The 21,653-nt window shown below is 46.0% G+C and overlaps 1 protein-coding gene across 1 annotated transcript in view; it reads left to right on the top strand.

Moving 5' to 3' along the window:
- LHFPL2 (LHFPL tetraspan subfamily member 2) overlaps positions 1–21,653 on the top strand; it is a 166,051-nt gene that overhangs the window by 141,407 nt on the left and 2,991 nt on the right. The window contains exon 2 of the mRNA XM_064140370.1: positions 7,098–7,893. Within this exon, the coding sequence (XP_063996440.1) occupies positions 7,464–7,893 (430 nt within the window). The 5' untranslated portion in view covers positions 7,098–7,463. The remainder of the gene's footprint in view (positions 1–7,097; positions 7,894–21,653) is intronic.

The following is a 21,653-nucleotide window of genomic DNA, read 5'->3' on the forward strand; positions in this document are numbered from 1 at the left end:
TTAATTTGAAAACTCAGCATGGGGGTATGTTGGAATGAAAGTATTAACTCTACAAGTGTGATTTAACTGTAACTTATCTCCACTGCTTTTTTAGAATCATAGAATGCACTAGGTTGGAGGGAACCTCTAGAAGTCATCTAGTGCAACTCCCCTGCAGTATGCAGGGACATTCCCATAAAGGTCAGGTTGCTCAGAGCCCCATCAAGCTTGACCCTGAATGTCTCCAGCAGTGGAGCCACCACCACCTCCCTGGGCAGCCTGTTTCAGTGTTCCACCTCCCTCATAGTAAATAACTTCTTCCTAATGTCTGGGCTTCTTCCTAATCTCTAGTTTAAAGCCATTGCCTCTTGTCTTAGGGCTACCTGGCCTTACAAACAGTCACTCCCCAGCTTTCTTGTAGGCCCCCTTCAGGTACCAGAAGGCCTATATAAGGTCTCCCTGAAGTCTTGCCTTCTCCAGGATGAACGACTCTCAGCTCTCTCAGAATGTGCACCGGCCTTCTGATAATTTTTCATGGCCCTCCTCTGGACCCTCTCCATCAGACCCATATCCTTCTTGTGTTGAGGTCCCCTGAGCTGGATGCAGTAATCCAGGTGAGATCTCACCTGAGCAGTGTAGAGTAGCAGAAGCTACTGATCTGCTGGGCACACTTGTACTGATGCAGTCCAGGACGTGATTTGCATTCTGGTCTACAAGTGTGCATTATGGTGTCCAAGCTGGTGCCACATGGGTTTGATGGGTGGACCACGAGATGGATAAAGAACTGGCTTGGTGGCCACACTCAAAGAGTGGCTGTCAATGGCTCCATGTCTAAGTGGAGACCAGTGACAAGTGGAGTCCCTCCAGGATCAGTCCTGGGACCAGTCTTGTTCAACATCTTTGTCAGTGACATGGACAGTGGCAGTGAGTGCACCCTCAGCAGGTTTGCTGACAACACCAAGCTCTGTGGTGCAGCAGAGACACTGGAGGGCAGAGATGCCATCCAGAGGGACCTGGACAGGCTGGAGAGGTGGGCACAAGCCAACCTCATGAAGTTCAACAAGACCAAGTGCAAGGTCCTGCATCTGGGTTGAGGCAATGCCAAGCACAAATAGAGGCTGGGCAGTGAGTGGCTGGAGAGCAGCCCTGAGGGGAGGGACCTGGGGATGCTGGTGGATGAGAAGCTCAACATGAGCCAGCAGTGTGCACTTGCAGCCTGGAGGGCCAACCAGATGCTGGGCTGCATCAGGAGACATGTGGGCAGCAGGTGGAGGGAAGTAATTCTCCCCCTCTACTCCTCTCTGCTGAGACCCCACCTGGAGTACTGCATCCAGTTCTGGAGCCCCCATTGCAAGAAGGATGTGGACATTCTGGAGCATGTCCAGAGAAGGGTCACTGGGTTGATCAGAGGGCTGGAGCAGCTCTGCTGTGAGGACAGACTGAAAGAGTTGGTGGGGCTGTTCAGTCTGGAGAAAAGGAGGCTCCCAGGTGACCTTGTTGTGGCCTTCCAGTATCTGAAGGGGGCCTACCAAAAAACTGGGGAAGGACTTTTTAGGCTATCAGGGAGTGACAGGACTAGGGGGAATGGAGTGAAGCTGGAGATGGGGAGATTCAGACTAGGCATGAGGAGGAAGTTGTTCAGCATGAGAGTGGTGAGAGCCTGGAATGGGTTTCCCAAGAAGGCAGTTGAGTCCCCATCCCTGGAGGTGTTTAAGGCCAGGCTGGATGAGGCTGTGTCCAGCCTGATCTAAAGTAGGGTGTCCCTGCCCATGGCAGGGGGTTTGGAACTAGATGATCCTTGTGGTCTCTTACAACTCTGACTGATTCTATGATCATTTGCTCATTTTCAACTTTCTGTCCATCTGTCCTTTTTTTGTCCCCCAGGTTGTTTTCTGTGGGGCTGCTCTCTATTGCATGCAGTCTGGGAATCTGTGTCTGTGAATCCCCCAGCCTGAATTGATAATGAGGGTGGTCTCACCCCAGGTGCAGGACCCTGCACTTGACTTTGTTGAATCTTGTGTGGTTCACCTGGACCCACCTCTCCAGCTTGTCTTGGCCCCTCTGGATGACCTCCTGTCACTCTGGCATGTCAACAGCACTATTCAACTTGATGTCATCCCATCTCTCAAGCTTGTCAGCCATACCACTTGACTTGGTGTCATCTGCAAACTTTCCCAGGGTGCACTTGATCCTACTGTCTATAATATCAATGGAGATGTTAAACAGCAATGGTCTCTTGCAAGACCCCAAGGGACACCACTTATCACCTGTCTCTGTCTGGATATTGAGCATTACCTTCTGGATGAGACTATCCAGCCAGTTCCTTATCCACCAAATAGTCCATCTATCAAATCTACCTCTCTCCAACTTAGAAGGGTGTTGTGGTGGACTGCATCAAAGTCTTAGGGGAAGTCCAGATAGATGACATCCACTGGTTTTCCCTTGCCCGCTGATGTAGTCAGTCTGTTGTAGAAAGCCACTTTCAGGTACTTTGTCTGCAGTCATTCATTGCCAGGTCTCATGAAGAGGAAGTGCCCCTGCCCCTTCTCTGTTCCATCTGCTCATGAAAAGGAGCTGTAGAAGAGTCTCTATGTCCTTCATCTAAGTGATGCAGTAGAGCAGGGAACAGGGCTTCAAATCTGTCTTTTTCATGCTGTTTCTGCTACTTCTTCCTCCTCAGGGAGAAAGCTCCTCATAGCTCTCCCTGGCTACAAATGTGGTGTCCCTCGGGAGGGTGTCCTACATAACCTTGTCTTTCCATGGCAGTGGTTCTCCCACTGACAGACTGCTCTGTCATGAGCTTCCCTCAGAGTCACAGTCTTCTTCAGGAGCAGTCCCCTGTCCCAGTATGGGGTTCTTTGTGGGCTGCTGGTGGGATTCTACCCCAGAGTTGATCTCTAACACCATCAAGGGATCAGCCTGCCATCTTACCACTGGCCAAAGGCACCTGTGGTGCACCTCTCCCTCTCTGTCCTCCCTGACTTCAGTGTCTTGCATGGTTGTCTCTTTCACATCCCACTCCTCTCCCAACCAAAACAGACTCCAAACCAGAAGAACTCACCCAACAGGTTTTCTCCATTTAAATATGTTATCAGAGAGATGCTGATTGCCTAAAACTTGGCCAGAGGTGGGTTTGACTTTGGATCTGAGCGAGCTTCTTGAAGATTCTTACAGGAGTCTATGCCAGTAGTCCCCTCCCTCACTACCAAAACCCCCACCAGACACAAACCCAACAATAGAAAAGCAGTGTTAGGCCCAATCCTCTTTAATGTCTTAATTGATGATATGGACGAGGGGATTGAGTCCACCATTAGTAAGTTTGCAGATGACATCAAGTTGGGAGCAGGTGTTGATCCATGGGAGGGTAGGGGCACTCTGCAGAGGGACCTGGACAGGCTGAATAGATGGGCACAGTCCAACAGCATGAGATTTAACAAGGGTACATGCTGGGCTCTACACTTAGGCCACGACAAAGCCATGCAGCACTACAGGCTGGAGACAGAGTGGCTGGAGAGCAGCCAGGCAGAGAGAGACCTGTGAGGTGCTGATCTACAGCCAACAGAACATGAGCCAGCAGTGTGCCCAAATGGCCAAAAGGGCAAATGGCATCCTGGCCTGTATTAGGACTAGTGTGGCTAGCAGGACCAGGGGAGTGATTTTGCCCCTGTACTCAGTCCTGGCGTGCTAGTTTGAGGCAAACTGGAGTATTTTTGTGGGAGGGATTAGATTCTAGGCTGTGAAAAGGAAACAATGGTAATGTCTACTTCACTCATAGGCTTGCTGAGATGTATAAAAACAAGAACACAAAACATAGATAAGACAATTTGTGTGGGTCTCTGTTGATGCCTGTGCTTTCTCTCTGGGCTCCTTCTGTATAAATAATCCTTCTGCCTTCTAGCCTTCTAACCCCCCTTGCTGATCCTCCAACCTCACTTTGCACATAAGGCAAACTCTGAGATAAGGTAGAGGAATGGAAAGAAGGTGGAAGGGTGATTTGGAGCCTCTCCTGGGGACTGATTTCTGGAAGGGATGTTGTGTTTCTGTATTACCTTTAACGTGTATATTTCTGTATACAGCTGTATATATAGTAAATATCTGCTTGTATATTGTGCTAAGCTGTAAATATGAAGTTCATTCCTTAACTGCCAGGTCAGCTGAGTCTAGTCGGGAAGATTTCATAGGAGTGGGGGGGGAAGTGGGAGGGCAGGTAATACCCAGACCGTCACACCTGGTGAGGCCACACCTTGAGTACTGTGTCCAGTTCTGGGCTCCTCAATTCAAGAGAGATGTTGAGGTGCTTGAACGTGTCCAGAGAAGGGCAACAAAGCTGTCAAGGGGACTGAAGCACAAGCCCTGTGAGGAGCAGCTGAGGGAGCTGAGGGTGTTTCACCTGAAGAAGAAGAGGCTCAGGGAAGACCTTATTGCTTTCTACAACTACCTGAAAGGAGGTTTTAGCCAGGTGGGGCTTGGTCTCTTCTCTCAGGCAACCAGCAGCAGAACAAGCTGTACCAGAGCAGGTTTAGGCTGGATGTTAGGAAGAAGTTCTTCACAGAAAGAATGATTTGCCATTGGAATGGACTGGCTGGGGAGATGGTGGAGTCACCATCCCTTGAGGTGTTTAAGAAGAGACTGAATGGAGCACTTGGTGCCATGATTCAGTTGATTTGATGGTGTTGGGTGATAGTTTGGACTTGGTGATCTCAAAGGTCTTTTCCAACCTGGTTAATTCTGTGATACTGTAATTGCAAAGGGTTTACTGGAAATCATAGTATATTCCACTGAACTGTAGTTACCAGTGACTGTAGCTTTCAGGTGCTGTGAAGTTTCTCTGCTTTCAAAACAAAGAAGTGTATGTTCCAATCAAGTGCTGAGGTTTGGCATGACCTCTGTATCATCTTTAGGCAGGCTCTTTTGCTTCTGCAGGGACTTTTCTAGAGGTGATGTGTTTTAATGTTTTATTGCAATTTATTCTTACACTTGGATTTTAAATGGAAAAGAATCCAATGGTTTGGTGTCTCCTTCTGGTGTTAACATCCCACGTTTTTCATCAGTGTCATGTTTTTGTGGCTGCCACTGTTCACCTGGAGCTTCCACCTACTTAAATAAATATGAACTTTGTTCTCATCTGTGTTCAATGAGCAGCTTTTTATGTTCAGCAGATACTGAATAAGCAGTAGCAGCCATAATGGGTGTTCAGCTCTTGTCCCTTTCACTTCAATTAAAATCCCGGGGTTCACATGGGTGTGGTGTTTGCACAGAAACACAGATTGTAGAGCTTTTTGGAATGTCTCTTTAAAAAATTAAAGACATTTTCTGTTAAAGTCTGTTTAATCATGCAGACAACATTGGAAGAATGTAGGTTTGTAGTGGGAATTTCCTACATTCCAGCTGTTATTTAAAGTGGAAATACTCAGAGAATCAACATTTTTTTGGCAGGCTGACACTTTAGCTCTCTGTTATTACAAAGGGTGTATTCGAGTCATCAGTACTAAGGCTGCTTGAAAACTTGTTGCTTTTCCCCCAAAAGGGAAAATTAGCTGCACCATTACTCTAGTATGGCTAAAAACACCACTGAGTCTGTTCTGCCTTTTTCTTAAGGCAATGCCTTAACATCAAGCTAAGAGAGACTGCTTAAGTCTGTGTACCTGCAGATGTAGATGAGGAATAGAAATACAAATACAGTCTTGTAGATCATTCACTCCAACTAGTATAGGAGGCAGTAGAAATTACTAGACAACATTCTGAATGTGTTAGAAGTTGTGGGGGTGTGTTTCGTTTTGCATTCAAGTGGGACTAGGGTTCAGGTATCGGGCTCAAAACTCCTAAGGAAAAAAGCTTTAGAAAAAGGAGATTGTTTTTCTAGCATCTGCTGACTGTTCTGTGTTTGGCAACAGTAAGATCCAGTTCTGGTTCTTGACTCCCTTGCCTGCAGTTCAATGTCAGTATTGTGATTTTTGTGTGGAAAACACCAAGAGCTACGTTGTCATCATTGAGAGGGTAACATAAGGGCATTTCTGGGTCCTCCTGCCCTTGCTTTCGGGCAGCAGAGATTTAGTCCAAGTGCAGAGGCTTATGTGATGACTAGTTTGTTGTTTTGAGGCAAATATTTGGATACAAGTTGGAAGTATAGTCATTCTGATTTAAGTGTAACTCTGGGAATGTCATCAGCTACTGTTGAAAAGCAGCATAAAGGCTTGGGGAAGGCCCTGGGGAACATTTTGTTGTAATCCCAGCCTGCACAGGGGAAATTAAGAGGAGTCAGGAAGCTCAAGGCTGCCTGGACACCTCTCTTACCAAGGCTCCTAGCCACTTGGCAGCAGCTGGGCTCTTTTCCCATAGATTCCTGTTTACAGCAGCATAAGTCACCAGAGACTGCTGGTGTTGGCATCAGTTTAAGATGGTGTGTGGCATACCTGCCGTCGGATTGCTTTTCTAAAACACAGTGGCAAAGATGGATACAGAACCCTGTGAGGCATCACTCCTGTAAAATGCAAGCTTCAAAGGGTGGACTCTGTCACCACTTTGCAGGACGAGACATCCTCAGCTGCAGTCCTTTTCACCTCCTCTGCAGGCTGCAGTTGGCTTAGGTGCAGTCAGCAGAAGCCCAAGGAGGTTAGAACAAGGTTGCTATGTTGACCCTTGCACCCAGGTGCCCATGGCACATGGAGCTGTATCTACAGTGCTTCCCTGAGGCGTGCCGTGCTGCCTCCCCACGCTGAAGGCAGGAATCATACATCTGTGAAACTGCTTCAATGTGTATGAACGTTTTGCTGGGTAACTGCCAGGAATCTTGGTAATTTCTACCAGAGAAAGATGATGGGGGTGTGGTAGTAGAAGTGGGTGTGACCACTGAGTGTTACTGAGACCTTTGCTTGCAAGTTGTTTGACAAACACCCGAAATGGGTTGGGGCAGAACAGATATCGTAAGTATGGCCAGGCAATGGGAGATTAGTCACTTCCCTGGGACAAACCCAGGAGGTTTCCAGCAAATTTCTGTTGATAGAACCTTGTTAGAGCTTTTGCATGTTGATGTGCATCTGTACAGGATCTTGGCTTGTTGTGGGGATGGAGTGAAGATATTTTCTCTGTGCTGATGTGTTGTCTCTTTTTGCTTGCAGGTGTGTGATGTCAAACAGTGGGCAGTTCTTGCGGCTTCTCCCAACAGCCTGCAGTGACATGTGCCAGTATGACTATTAAGAAAGAAAAGCACATTTCAGAGCTCGGCATTCCAGAAAGAAAAAAGGAGGAACTAAACAGAGAGAACAAATGACTGCACTGCTTGCAAAACTTGGGGCCATTCATTTTTTCTCCTGAGAAATTTCATCTCGGCCTTTGTGAGAGAGCTGGAAGAGCAGGCAGAACAGCCACGGTGATTTTCTTAGGATCTTTTGGGGTTTTTTTTCCCCTTTCTTAATTTAATTCTTTCCCCCTTGTGCCTGGCTTTCAGACTGCAGCTGCACTGATCACGAGCACTGGACATCAATATGTGTCATGTCATTGTAACATGTCGGTCAATGCTGTGGACTCTCCTGAGTATTGTGGTGGCTTTTGCCGAGCTCATTGCTTTCATGAGCGCGGACTGGCTGATTGGCAAAGCAAAGCCTTCGAGCTCCGAGGACGGGGACAACAGAACAGGGGGGTCACAGGAGCCTTACCGTCCGACACTGGGCATCTATGGGCGCTGCACCAGAATCTCCCACATGCAGCTTTCCAGGCGAGACACGCTCTGTGGTCCTTATGCTGAAAACTTCAATGAGATTGCCAGTGGGTTCTGGCAAGCAACCGCTATTTTCCTGGCCATGGGAATCATGATTCTCTGTGCTGTGGCATTTGTGTCTGTCTTTACTATGTGTGTGCAGAGCATTATGAAGAAAAGCATTTTTAATGTCTGTGGTCTGCTACAAGGGATTGCAGGTACGTATACTTTGAGAGTAACTAAAGGTTTTACACTTTGGACGATTCAGCTGAAGAAATAGAGCTATAGTGTCCTGCAGAACTGCAGGCAGACTGCATTAGGCAGAACCAGAGCAGGTCTGTATGCTGGTGTTTGTTCAAACACAAATGAAATTTAGCTACAGTATGTAATACATTGACATTGGCAGCAGAATTGCAGCCTGATGTGTGCCAAAATTAACTGACCATTCTTGCTTTTGTTTGCTATTCAGTTTTCCCCTTCTGTTTCAACTTCTTTCAGTAACAAAAAATTCTCTTCTTTGTTTCCAGCAGAGAGGAAAGTTAATACTCACGTTAAGCCAGTCTATATCCCTCTTGCTACTTCTGTAATTTTTCCATTGACAGTTCTCTCAGTGTCTCTTCTCCATGGCTGTTCTCTCAGTATCTTAGTGGATTCATGACTGTGGGGAGATTAAATACTAGTTCCACTCCAGGTCCAAGAAGAGCTTGCAACTGCACACCTGGTTCTCCACCATTTCATGCTAAGCGTCCTTCTACAAGGCTTTGAGCTTGACAAGTGATATCTTACGATAAACCTTGCCTTTGCCCAGCTTATTGTTCAGCTGCAGTTACACAGCCTAGTGAGCTTATATTTTTTTGCTGTCCAAGGATCAGCTGTGCTTTGCCTGAAAGGATGGATTGGTTCTAGAGATTTGGTGTTTCTGCTTAAACCCATGGATTTTACAGAGATTAAATGACTGTTTGTAAACCAAAACTGAACAGCTCTAGTTAGAGAAATATTTGGCATTCTATACTTGCCTGTGAGATGTGGGGATAACCTGTCCCATCTGCAGGTTTTCATCTTACTGTGCTGCATGTGCGTGGTTGTCTGGAGGAGGAGAATGGTCTTCTGCCCTATCTCTGGCAGCCCTCAGAGAGCTTGCCCTGTACTTCTGAAATAATCCATGAAACTCGCTGTGACGGTTTGCATGTTACCCACCCTCCCCCACTCTTGTGAAATCACAGACTAGACTCAGCCAGATGGAAATTAAGAAATGGAGCTTTATACATACAGCTTAGCACAATATACAAGCAGATATTTGCAGTATATATAGCTATATGCAAGTTAAAAGTAATGCAGAAACACAATACCCCTTCCAGGAACAGAGTCCCCAGGAGGGTTCCCCATTCAATCCTCCCTTTCCCCTCTCTCTTTCCCTCCCTTCAGAAATAACCAGATCAACCCACGTATATCTCACATGATAAATCTGGAGATCTGAGGTGAGATGTCAGAAAGATGACAAGGAGGTTAGAGGAAAAAGGATTGTGTGAGTTAGAGAATGAAGGTAGAGACAGCCATAGAGACCAGACCACCAGAAAGAAGGCACAGCCAGAAGTGAGAGCTGAGCAGTGTGTGAGAAGTGAGTGTCTTATTTTGACTAGTTGTGTTTCTCAGCAGAAGAATGGGTGATATAGGGTACTGTTGTTGTTTTTCTTTCTTCTCACAGCTAAGGATTTAATTTCTCTCAATAAAATATTTCAGTTAGCCTCAAACCAGCACACTTGATTTTTCAGAAGATGACATTACTTCTTTTCTGTTGGAGAGACATTTACATGGAAGAGATTGGTGCATGGAGTCAAGTTTGTTAAATAGTTAACTTCATATAACTTTACTTGAAACTCTTATAACATCTCACAGGTATAGTCTAATGTCAAGGTCAGCAGGAAGTTGCTGTGTGTTAGAGTAATGTTCCAAGACCATGTGTTTGTGAGAACATGTTTTATGTTCTGTTATCTAACCAGCTGTACCTGTAATGGGGCTCTTAGCCTCATGAATTGAACAATACCGTTGACAAAGCATTTCGTGTATGTTGGGAACTACATCAGCCCATTTGGAGCTTTACTGAGGATGGAATAACTTCCTCTTTCATGATTCAGATAAATGACACAGCATGAAACCGAGCAATAGAAAGGTCATGTTACTGGAACCGTTGCTATGAGAAGTGTGTCTGACGATATTTGCAGGCAGGTGTCTTGTGGGTAGCAACTAATTTTCTCAAGATTAGTTTTACTGGGTCCAGTGCTACTTTCATGCCAGTAGCATTACAGCATCTGTTTACTTAGTTGAAACTATATTCCTTATGACTTAACCACAGCCGTTAATTCCGAGTTTCTTAGTTCCCGAGTGTCGGAAAATGCTTGAGCGAGTTGTTCAAGAAGAACTATTGTTGGCATGGTTAATTATCAAGGTCCAGAGAACAGAGATTAACAGTATCTCTGTCCAGAAGAGCAAGATCTGTTCTTATGGGTTTCCCTGTTGTGAAATTAAGGTGCAAATGAGACCAGATATCACCACAAAACTATTTATTAAAGGATAAAGTTGAACAAAACAGAGGGAGGGAGAGAGAAGAAGGGTGAGGGAGAGAGATAAAGAGAATAACGGAGTAGAAGAGAAGAAGCAGGGAAGGAAAAGAGCTGGGATCATATTACCCTCAGTCGCAGATGGAGAGAGAGAGAGAGAGAGAGAGAGAGTGAGACAGATGCGTGGCCCAGGGATGAGCTTATGTGAGTTCGTCAGGGGTTCTTCTGGTGGTGTGCAGCTCTGGTGGTCTGGTGGAGGTCCACTTGGCAGTCATTGCTCCTGTCTTTATACAGTTTTTTAGCTTGGTGCCGTCCAGGTGCAGCTCCCCAGGAAATCTTCCTTAGGCATTCGCAGGGGTCCGGCGTCGCTGGAGGGAGTGCCTCTGCCCCATCTCTGGCTGTACCTGTCCATGCCCTGAATACAGACAAGCCTTTTCTCTTCAGGGTAGCTGACTTAAGATGTAGGCTTCCTGGGCATTCCAGCCAGGCTGACATCCAGGAATGTCCAAGGCGGTGTCTGTTGATTTGCATCCCTGAGCTTTCGGCCAAGCACCAAATCTGAGTCCCGGAGGTTACCAAAGGCAATCTTTATCTTTGTTGATTAGGGAGAGACGATGCAATCTTTATCTGTGTTGATGAGCAAGACAGAGGATCTAGACTTTCTCATTAATCTATACAGGGATTGTGATTAATGCCCTGCTCAGAGGACAAGATGCAACCCTGCCTTCATCATTTTAAGCATAAGATCATTTCTCCAAATATGAACAAGTATGTTTTTAGTAGGCATAGGAGATGAGCTCACAAAGTAGTTTTGTCAGACTATGTCAGTCCAATATTGGCAAGTATTTCAACATCTCATGTTCAAAATTTAGGTGAACAAATAATAATCTGGAGGAACACAGGATCTTGCAGACTTTTAAAACCTGTGTATCTTTGCAGTGGAGATTTCATAGAATTAAAACTATACGAATTAATTTGTTCCTGGGTTTTTTCATGGGGGAAAGCAAAAGGCAACAGGCACCAGGTAGATCTTCTAAGTCTAACAACACTTACAGTGAAATAACAGAACAGAAAGCATTGTCTGTCCTGTTGTGGTCCCTGGGCAAATCTGCAAACTCTCATTTAGGTCAGTGGGAAGAAACCATACACATATCTGGTCCATGGAGGCAGTGTTTTCTTTGTGGCAGAAAATTAGAAATGCAGAGCTATAAAAAAAGAAAATAGGGATCTTATTTAAACCCCTGTAATTGCTTTGTTGTAAAGCAAGATCTTCTATCTCTTATATTGAGCCTGCAATGCCTTTCATTCTGGACCTGTAGAAACAGTAGTCAGCTTTTAAGATGTTTGAGAATTGTTTCATCTGGAAAAGTATCTTTCCTCTTCCATGGAGCATGCAAAGAATGGAGCCATGCAATTAAATAGATAAGTAGTACCCAGCAGCAAGAAGATCAGGCAGGCTTTCGTTTGAACATCTTTTTGGGGAAAGTATTCTATTTTTACAGTCTGTGGATCACTTGAAATGAAGAGGCTAGAAGAGGCACCATGTTGTTATATGGTAGCTTATAAGAACCAGTTAAAAGTAAATTTTCACAGTAATCATCTAGTTAGAGGAAGTAAATAATTAGTGTATCTTGGTATGAATATAGGATAGCTGCATATGTGTTTACAAGCCTTAGGTGGGCTTGAGTACTTAACTTGGTGCTAAGTAATATAATGTAAACATTGCCTGGCCTCAAAGGAGGGTAAGGGGGAGCTTAGGACAGTTTCTGTAACAGGCTTGGCTTCCTTCTCCTTACAGTTTTCTTTATGAAGTTCATCATCAACAGCTTTTCTTGGCTTTTGTTCTCTAACGTCTAAGGGCAGAGCTGGCACCTGGTTTCACGGCTAGGCAGATGTGGCTCCTTCTCCACATCCAGTGGCTGCCTGACTTGCAGGTGAGCCACAGCCTGCCAGCAGCATCTTGACAGTGAGCCAGGAGGTGGAAGCTAAATTAGCAAGGCATGTATTATCTTAACCACAAAACTTGAACAGGCCCCTGTATTTCCTTGTGGGGAGACAAACCAGCATGTGCCTGGGAAATTTCTGAGGAGAGCAGAGGAGAAAGGGTGCTGGTGTGTCAGGAAGGTGGCTGGTTGTGGGAGCTCAGTTTTTGTTACTCCTGCTTTGTAGTGCTGGAGTAGGGCTGTGTTGCTGCACAGGTTTGTTTAAAGGGGGTAAAACATTTCCTCTTCTCTGATGTGTTTCCAGAGTGCTTATGGCTATATTGGTGAGCTTTCTCACAGGTCATGCTCTTGTTAACTCTTTATCTGCTCATGGTCCACTGTTCCATAGCTCAGAACTTGATTAAATGGGTTTCTGACAGAAGCATTTTAAAAAAAAAAAAAAAAAGTGTGGAAAAGTTGGGTTGCATCAGTCAGGAGACCAGTTGTGTCCCAGCTGTGCTCTGGGCAGGTGTCTCTGGTTTGGTAAGGTGAATGCATGGCTGCGTTTTCCTGTTGTGAGGATTAGCATGCTGGGCTGCTGGCAGTTAGACATTTTAACATAATCATGTCCAATCAGACCTAGCAGAGGTTTGTGTCTTCAGAGGCCACTGCAGGCAGACCAGGAGCATTAGGTTTCTCTGGAGATTTTGTCAGAGCCTGCCTGAGCTCAGATACTGCTGCTTTGTTCTGGGAGACAGGGTTTTTTTCCCTCTGGTGTTTGTCCCGCACAGTCCCAGCCAGTGAAACCTCTTCCATGGTACTTCCTGTTTTCAGCTTTCCTGCATTCATACTTCTTTCTTTCCCACAGTTTCTTCATTTTCTCCCTTCTGTTACTCATTGTGTCCTCTCCTGTTCCCTGCTGTGGTACCCTGGGGAGATCCTCCGTCAGAAACTACTGTAGTACCTGACCAGTATTTCAGTTCCAGGAGTGCAGCTTTGCCCTCAAACGCTTCACCCCAGTTTTCTAAGATGAAGTACAACCCAGCCTGAAGCAGTCTGTGTCTGTAACAGTCTGTCTTCGCTGCTGAAAGAGTTTGTTCTGCATTTCTTGCACTAAGAAATAGTTGAGCATGTTATACTTATTGGTCATCATTTCAGTTTGAGTGGATGGGTGTTTAGGAACATGGCCTGTGCAGAGTATGATGGGGTACACCTGGAGGGGAAGAGGATTTGGAGCTGCTTGTGGGTGTGTATGAAGTAGAATCTGGCTGTGCAAGGAGGGTTCATGGTGCTTGGAGCCACGTGTCTGCACGGTTCTGGCCTCTGGCAGGTGAGGCAATCATTGTGGGTTATGGAGGAGGAAGTTGAGGAGGAAACAGGAGATTGGGTAGGATTTTCCCCAGAAAGAGCAGCAACCTCCTGTGGAGGGGGCATGAGACTGCTAGAGCTCTTTGATGCTCAGAGCAGGACACGAAGTGTTTTGATAGTGATAGGATACTTCATGTTATTCGGCTGTAGGCAGGGGCACACTGTGAAAGAGCACTGTTTTGTCTGAGAAAGGGTGAAGCTGGCTAGCGAGGCGAAAGCACCTTGTTAGCTCACACTGCTGCCTGCGGGCAAAGGAAGCTGCTGCTTGGCAGAGGAGCCCAGGCAGGAGGAGAGTAGAGTGAGAGTGGTTTTGCCCTTGAAGGCAAGTAAGCTTCTTGTTTGTCTTTCTGAAATGCAGAGCACTCATTTTTCAGAAAGCATATTTCCTCTTGGATTCAGAATTTTTCTTTTCTGATGCCAGAATTCTAAATTCTTGGGGTAGGAAGAAAGAAAAAAAGAGGGAGGAGATTTCTAATGGAAATCCTGACAGTCTGAACTGCTTTTGCTGTCTGCGGTATAGTGCTTCCTGTAACCTATATGGCCAAATGCCAGCACAATATCTGATACACCCTTGGCTGCTGAAAGTTCAAGTGAAGGGGACTGCTGTGCAGGAGTATGACAGGGAAGGAAAACTGAGTTCAAGAGCTAAATTGCTGCTGAGCCTAGGGGAGAGTTTTAACAACTTCAAAGAAATACAGGGAAGACTTCAGTGTTATGTTAGATGTGGTGGTCAGATCATAGAATCAGTAAGGATTGGAAGGGACCACAAGGGTCATCTAGTTCCAACCTCCCTGCCATGGGCAGGGACACCCTACCCTAGATCAGGCTGGCCAGAGCCTCATCCAGCCTGGCCTTAAACACCTCCAGGCATGGGCCCTCAACCAACACCCTGGGCAACCCATTCCAGGCTCTCACCACTCTCGTGCTGAAGAACTTCCTCCTCACGTCCAGTCTGAGCAAATTCACAGTATCACAGTATCATCAGGGTTGGAAGAGACCTCACAGGTCATCAAGTCCAACCCTTTACCACAGAGCTCAAGGCTAGACCATGGCACCAAGTGCCACGTCCAACCTTGCCTTGAACAGCTCCAGGGACGACGACTCCACCACCTCCCCGGGCAGCCCATTCCAGTGTCCAATGACTCTCTCAGTGAAGAACTTTCTCCTCACCTCCAGCCTAAATCTCCCCTGGCGCAGCCTGAGGCTGTGTCCTCTCGTTCTGGCGCTGGCCACCTGAGAGAAGAGAGCAACCTCCCTCGGCCACAACCACCCCTCAGGTAGTTGTAGACAGCAATGAGGTCACCCCTGAGCCTCCTCTTCTCCAGGCTAAACAATCCCAGCTCCCTCAGCCTCTCCTCGTAGGGCTGTGCTCAAGGCCTCTCCCCAGCCTCGTCGCCCTTCTCTGGACACGCTCAAGCATCTCAATGTCCTTCCTAAACTGGGGGGCCCGGAACTGAACACAGGACTCAAGGTGTGGTCTAACCAGTGCAGAGTACAGGGGCAGAATGACCTCCCTGCTCCTGCTGACCACACCATTCCTGATGCAGGCCAGGATGCCATTGGCTCTCTTGTTGCTCCTCCACATGTGGCAGTCCATCCCCTCCAGCACACCCTGCGGTTTCTCTTGAATCTGTAATGCTTGACCCAGTGAAACTGGCTGAGATTTGAAAGGGTGAACAACAAGTGTGCTTCTAACATGGGGAAACAAATGTGTTTATTAAGGCTAGTCTGAGAAACGATTGGCATCAACTCCCACTACTTAGTCCCTCTTATCCATGCCTTCTATTGTCTACTTTCTCTCCCTGAAAGGTGGATGCAGTGAAATGGGGGATGGTCTCTTCTCCCTAGTATAAGGTAATAGGATGAGAGGAAATGGCCTGAAATTGTGTCAGGGGAGGTTTAGGTTGGATATTAGGAAAAATTCCTGTCCTGCGAGAGTGGTTAGGCATTGAAACAGACTGCCCAGGGAGGTGGTGAAGCTGCCATCCCTGGATGTGTTCAAGTGGGCATGGCACTTTATCAAGTGGGCATGGCACACAGGATCATCTCCTGTACTACTGAGGTAGGCACATGGGAACCACTAGACACTCAAGACTATTGTACATGAAATACAGTGGCTGGGCTGGGCTGGCCACTGGATGAGTGACAGTTGATCTTTAATAACTCCTCTCCCTTCCCAAAAGGGAAAAGAAAGGGAGTAAGGGAGAGACATTTGTGGATTGGAAAACATTTTAAATCTGTTTTAATGAAAATAATAAATTAAATATATATAAAATTAAATATATATAAATAGGTACAAACCCAGTAAACCAAACACCTCTGATGGCAGTTTTATCACTGTCACTGCTGGCGCTGTGTGCAGGCACCAGGGAAGTCCCAAACTGAGCTCGTCAGCAGACCAACCGGATTCTGGAGGTAGATTCTAGAACTGGATTCAGGAACACATGGATAAGCAGTGAAGGGGAGAGGGACCTGAGTGTCCTAGTGGATGGGAGGTTGACCATGAGCCAGCAATGTGCTGTTGTGGCCAGGAGACCCAATGCCATTCTGGGGTGTATTAGAACGGCTGTGGTTAGTAGGTCGAGAGAGGTTCTCCTGCCCCTCTACTCTGCCCTGGTGAGGCCACATCTGAAGTACTGTGTCCAGTTCTGAGTGCCCTGGTTCAAGGACATAGAACTGCTTGAGAGAGACCAGTGCTGCAGCTCTTTAGCTTGGAAAAGAGGAGACTGAGGGGTGACTTCATTAATGTTTATAAATATGTAAAGAGTGAGTGACAAGAAGATGGAGCCAGGCTCTTCTTGGTGTTGCCCAGCAATAGGACAAGGGGCAATGTGTGGAAGTTCTTGGAAACATGAGACAGTTTTCTTTCACTGTGAGGGTGACAGAACATGAACAGGCTGCCTAGGGGGGTTGTGGAGTCTCCCTCTCTGGAGATATTCAAGACTTGCCTAGATGTGTTCCTGTGTGATCTGCTGTAGGTGATCCTGCTCCAGCAGGAGGGTTGGACTACATGATCTTCTGAGTGCCCTCCAGCCCCTAACCTTCTGTGATTCTGTGATTTCAGGGCTTGCTTACATCTAGTCTCTGCATTTCCCAGCTAATACGAACGCTCATCACTTAAATAAACACTATTAAAACCCAATGGCAATTTTTCCCTCCCTACTCCTAAAACCAGGAGTGTACCTGTTACAGAAAAGTCCAAGCAGTTAAATCACACCACTGTTACTTAGTGGTGTAGTTTAGTATATTACTGTCCCTGATTCAAAATCCCACATTTGTAATGCCATCAGAAATTTACTTATGTTTGCATAGACTTGGTTGTGAATGAGCATCTTTTATTTGCTTAATAAATGTGAGATATCAAATTATAAGGTTAGTTTACTGCTGGAAACAGTAGGGATCTTATCCTCTTCCTCGGAGTGGGGAAGGCAGTCTTTAGAGAACTGTAACTGCCTACAGTTCTTCTGGTAACTATGTACCTATATGTGACCCTGAGGCAATTTAAAAGGGAAGAAAAAATCTGCAGGTTTTTAGCCACTTTCTCATTACTATTTTAAACAATTCGTTCTCCTGCCTCAGCTTAGGGTATTCCAGGAACACTGAGCTTTGTACACAGCTTCAGTCCTCTGTGCTGACTGCAGATATGGAGGTGTAGACCTTGCCTCAATGCACTGCCTACCATCTCCCTTCCCCTCCCTCAACAGCCTTACTTTGAATTTACACTAAATTTGCTCTGCTTGTGCAAGCCTGCATTGAGTATGGTGCCCAGGTAGGCTTTTTTAAGCATTAAACCTCTTAATACTATGCATTTTTCTTTTGTGTGTTGTGCCTCATTTCGAAGTGAGCCAGAGGCTGTCTCCAAGGCACCAGGACATGCAAAGTCTTCCTTTCGTTTTTGCACAATAACGTTTTTGTCAGCTGCTTGCATTCAGTGGGTCTGGTAGCCATTCAGGGTGCTGGAGAACATCCGTGGAGGCAAGTCTGGGGCCCTGTGCTGTGACTTCCAGAACTGCCACTCCTTTCCACATCTTGGCACGACCCTCACCCTTTTCCTATCACCAGTGTGGAATGCTGAGACCAACACGTCAGCTGAACTGAACCTACCTCATTTGCTCTCATAATGATTAAAATGGGATTACCAAATCATTTCACAGGGCTGAAGGTGTATCTTAAATAGCTGTTAAATGAAAGGTTGTCACTTGGTTGTCCCTTGGTGGATGAAGTGGTCAGGAACACTCAGATGGAGAGATGGAGACCAGTTGTGCAGGGATTTGCCAGGGCAAGCCTGCATATGTGGAAACCTCCTTGGGATAATCTAACAGCAGATCAAGGGAGGTTCTCCTTCCCCTCTACTCTGCCATGATGAGACCTAGTTTTTAATATTGTATTCAGTCTTGGACTCCCCAGTTTAAAAGTACAGGCATCTGCTGGAGAGGGTCCAGCAGAGGGCTCTGTGGAAGATTAGGGGACTGGAGGGCATGGCTTATGAGGAGAGGCTGAGGGACCCGGGGCTTTTTAGTCTGGAGAGGAGAAGACTGAGAGGAGATTTAATAAATGCTTATAAACATCTGAGTGCTGGTCAGGAGGCAGGGCACAGGCTCTGCTCACTTGCTCCCTGCGATAGGATAAGGAGCAATGGATGGAAGCTGCAGCACAAGAGGTTCCACCTCAAAACAAGGGGGAACTTCTTTACTGTAAGGGTCACAGAGCACTGGAACAGGCTCCTTAGAGAGGTTGTGGAGTCTCTTTCTCTGGAGACTTTCAAGGCCTGTCTGGATGTGTTGCTCTGTGGTGTGTACTAGATTGGTCTCGCTCTGGCAGGGGAGTTGGACTTGATGGGTCCCTTCCAACCCCTATTATCCTGTGATCCTGTGAACATGGCCCATTTGTACAAATATTGTTCACACTGAATCGTTCAGCTATTCAGGTAGCATATTCACACATTTGGAGATAGGATCAATAAAGGCAAGAGTTACTTTGGCTGTCTGGTGCTGTGCCCTTGGGCTGAGTGTTAATCTTCCGTGGTTGCACAGAAGACGAGGACGATCAGGATCACTGCCACTGAGGAAGCAACCCGTCTGAGCTGCTTGTGTAGAGTTGTGCAAGGCTAATCCCTTCCTTTACCCTTTTTTCTTCCTCTTTTAAAATGCTGTTGCTCACTTGTGCTTGCTCCATGGGAGCCTGTTGCAATGCTACCTCACTCATCACAGCTGCATAATTTCCTGTTTCTTCAGCAGCATTTAAAAGGATTTTTTTCTATTTTGCTAGGAAATGAGGAGATAGTTTCAGGCTTTGCAATGGAAATTGGCTTTGTTAGTATATGCTGTTGTTTAATATGGCACAACAGCAGCTGCACAGGAGACTGTCAAAACTAAATAGCATGCCTTCACTTAGCTAAACAAGCATCTCCCCAACCCCTGTCTGAAGGATTGCTTCTAAGGGTGGAATGAAAAAGCTTTTACTCAGATCTGACCCTAGCACATAATGTGACGTACAAACACTCCTAGCAGCAGACAGCTCCGATGGTTTTCCATGATGTCATCTGGGCAGTGCTGTGCAGTGTATAAAACCAGGAGGAGCAGCTGCCTGCTGCAGTTCCAGACCCTAAGAGTGGAGTCCTTGGTGCAGAAATACAAAAAGGCTTCTCTGCTAGAAAAAGTGTCATTGAACTGTCTGCAGCAACGTTGTTGCCAAGCAATGCAATCTGCTATGTACTGATACTGTATGCTGTAGCATTTCGCTCTGGTGGTGTTTTTACCTTATGTTTAACAGGTTGTCTATGTTGTCATTAGGGAATGGTAATATAAAATGTCATATGGGCAAATTGCCTTCACTGAGACATGGGCAAATGTTCTCTGTGGACAGACTTTACCAAAGAATTTTAGATGAGGTCTCTAGATTTGAAAAGTCATTTAAATTATTTTCTGTTATAATTCTTAGGTGTCTGGCAGTAGTGTGTAACATTTTTTTTTCAGACCTCTGTTTTAAGGGATCCTAAGAGCAAAGGTAACTGAGATCTGGCAAGAATTAACAAAAAGGAAAATGTCATTATGAAAAATATGCTGATTAAAGGAAGTGGGATAGAACTACTTAAGAAATAGGAACAAAACTTCTTGTGAAGTCTTGCAGTGCAGCTGTGCTCAGAGAGAGAGGTTAAGTCTAGAACAGTGCAAGCCTGGGAGCTGCTGCAAGCCTGTAGGAGACCACAGTGAAAAACAGCTTTTGGTTTTTTCATAATGAACTTGTTCCTTCCAGCAGAGGGAATGAACAGGAGTGATTCAACAGGTATATTGACTGTGAACTGAAACTCTCCTTTACTGTATATCAGCCTGAAGAACTGGAAGTATTCATTGCAGACAATTTTCCTTCAGACAGGCCACTCAGTTGTTCTCTGTTCTTTGTCTTGAAGACTGGCTTCTCTTCAAAAACGCTGACACATGAGCAAAATTCTGCTTTACTAGCAAAAAGAAATCTCTATCATTAATATTTACTGTTCTCCTGCCAGATACCTCTCAAAGGAGACTGTGACATAAGATTATTGTTGCTTTATCAGTTTACAATGACATAAAATTACACAACACAAAACTGAGCTTTGTACTTCTGTGGCTAACAAAAGCTTAAGTGCAGTATTAAATGGCTTAGAAAGCTGCACAGTACAGGTTAAATAGAGGAGTAATATTTGAAAGAGTCAAGTGCAAGAATAGCTGAATCAAGCTCAAGAAACCTGAAAATTGTAACAGCTCATCAATCCATAGACCAGTCTTTGTAGACCAGTCTGTAGATTGTACTAGGATCTGGTCTTGTATGGTTATGCAGTTAGTATGAATGTATCTCAGGGGTGAGGTACACTTGGCTCTCCTTTCCAGACCCTTGTAAGCTCTAGGCCATGTTCTCCACTGTGTTTCATTCACTGGCAAGATACTTGGCTCCTGGCTCTGTGCATCGCATCCAAGTGCCCTCCTCTGTCTTCCCCCCAGGGACTCTTCAGAAAGCAGAATCAGACATCCCCATGCTGCTCTGCTGTCCATAAGCAAATGAAAATGTGTTTCTCTAGCATTTTTCTCAAGACTGTCTTGTTGAGGAACTTGGTAACCAGCAGGCCATGAATTTGATGAAGCGACTGCTGGTACGCTGTTCTGGGTTATGTCACTCATGCCTTGTGTGCCTTGTCCGAAAAGCAGATTGTCAGCTATTTGAGGCAGAAACTGTGAGCAGAGGTGGTGCCAGGCTTGGCTGTGGTAATAAGAAACAAGAGAGCTGCAGCCTTGAGAGCTGCAGGGACTGAGCAGCAGCCACGAAAAGACAGGCAGTTGACTTTAAGTTTCTATTAAGCAAAGAGATGTAAGGGACCTGGCCTGGCTCTGCCTTGTGGCCACTGGTATGTGAAGTCAGCCCTGAGAATTTATCATACATTGTCCTAATATGGACCATTTCCCCATAGAGTGACCTGTAAGTGTCTTTCACTCAACTGCAGCTGCTTGCACATGTGTCAAGATTATCTTGTTAGCTGTAGAAACAGCCCCTTGGCTTTTTTGTGTCGCGTGAAATAGCTGTGTGCTGTTCCTTAGGTCATAGCTGGTAGAGTAGAGAGACTGTCAACCTGTTTGTATTGCATTCAACCACTTCACTTGGTTAAAAGCAGACTAAGACTTTCCAAGCTGCATCACAATCTCTCTTGCTTTTGCTACCCCTGCTGGATATTACCTTGCTTTTTCTACATGGGTGTTTTCCCCTTGCCTTTGCATCTGTATTTGCAGGAACAGAGAGGCAGTTCTTTTTTGGGTACAGTTAGCTGGATATTCACATGCTTTGGATTGCTGGCTTCTGCTTTAGCCCAGGGTTTGCTTTGTTGGTAGGTGAGAAAGCATCTTCTGTGGTTTAAGCTGGCCATCTGCTTTGGGATGGGCTCTGTAGCCTGTGACCGTCGCCTCTGTAGTTACTGGAAAGCAGAAGGCGAAGCTCCTCTTGATCTTTTTACTTGAGCGCCCCCTCTCGGGCAGTTAGGGAGATTCAGGAAGGGGCCTCTGCACCCTGCGCAGCTCAGCCATCGCCCCAGGTGTCGGACCTTTGAGCTAGACACCTGAGGAGCCATCTGTGCCTCTCCTCTTGCTGGTAGCATGAAATGCAGGA

This window comes from Pogoniulus pusillus, chromosome Z, assembly GCF_015220805.1.
Source record: "Pogoniulus pusillus isolate bPogPus1 chromosome Z, bPogPus1.pri, whole genome shotgun sequence".
In the NCBI taxonomy this organism is placed as follows: Eukaryota; Metazoa; Chordata; class Aves; order Piciformes; family Lybiidae; genus Pogoniulus; species Pogoniulus pusillus.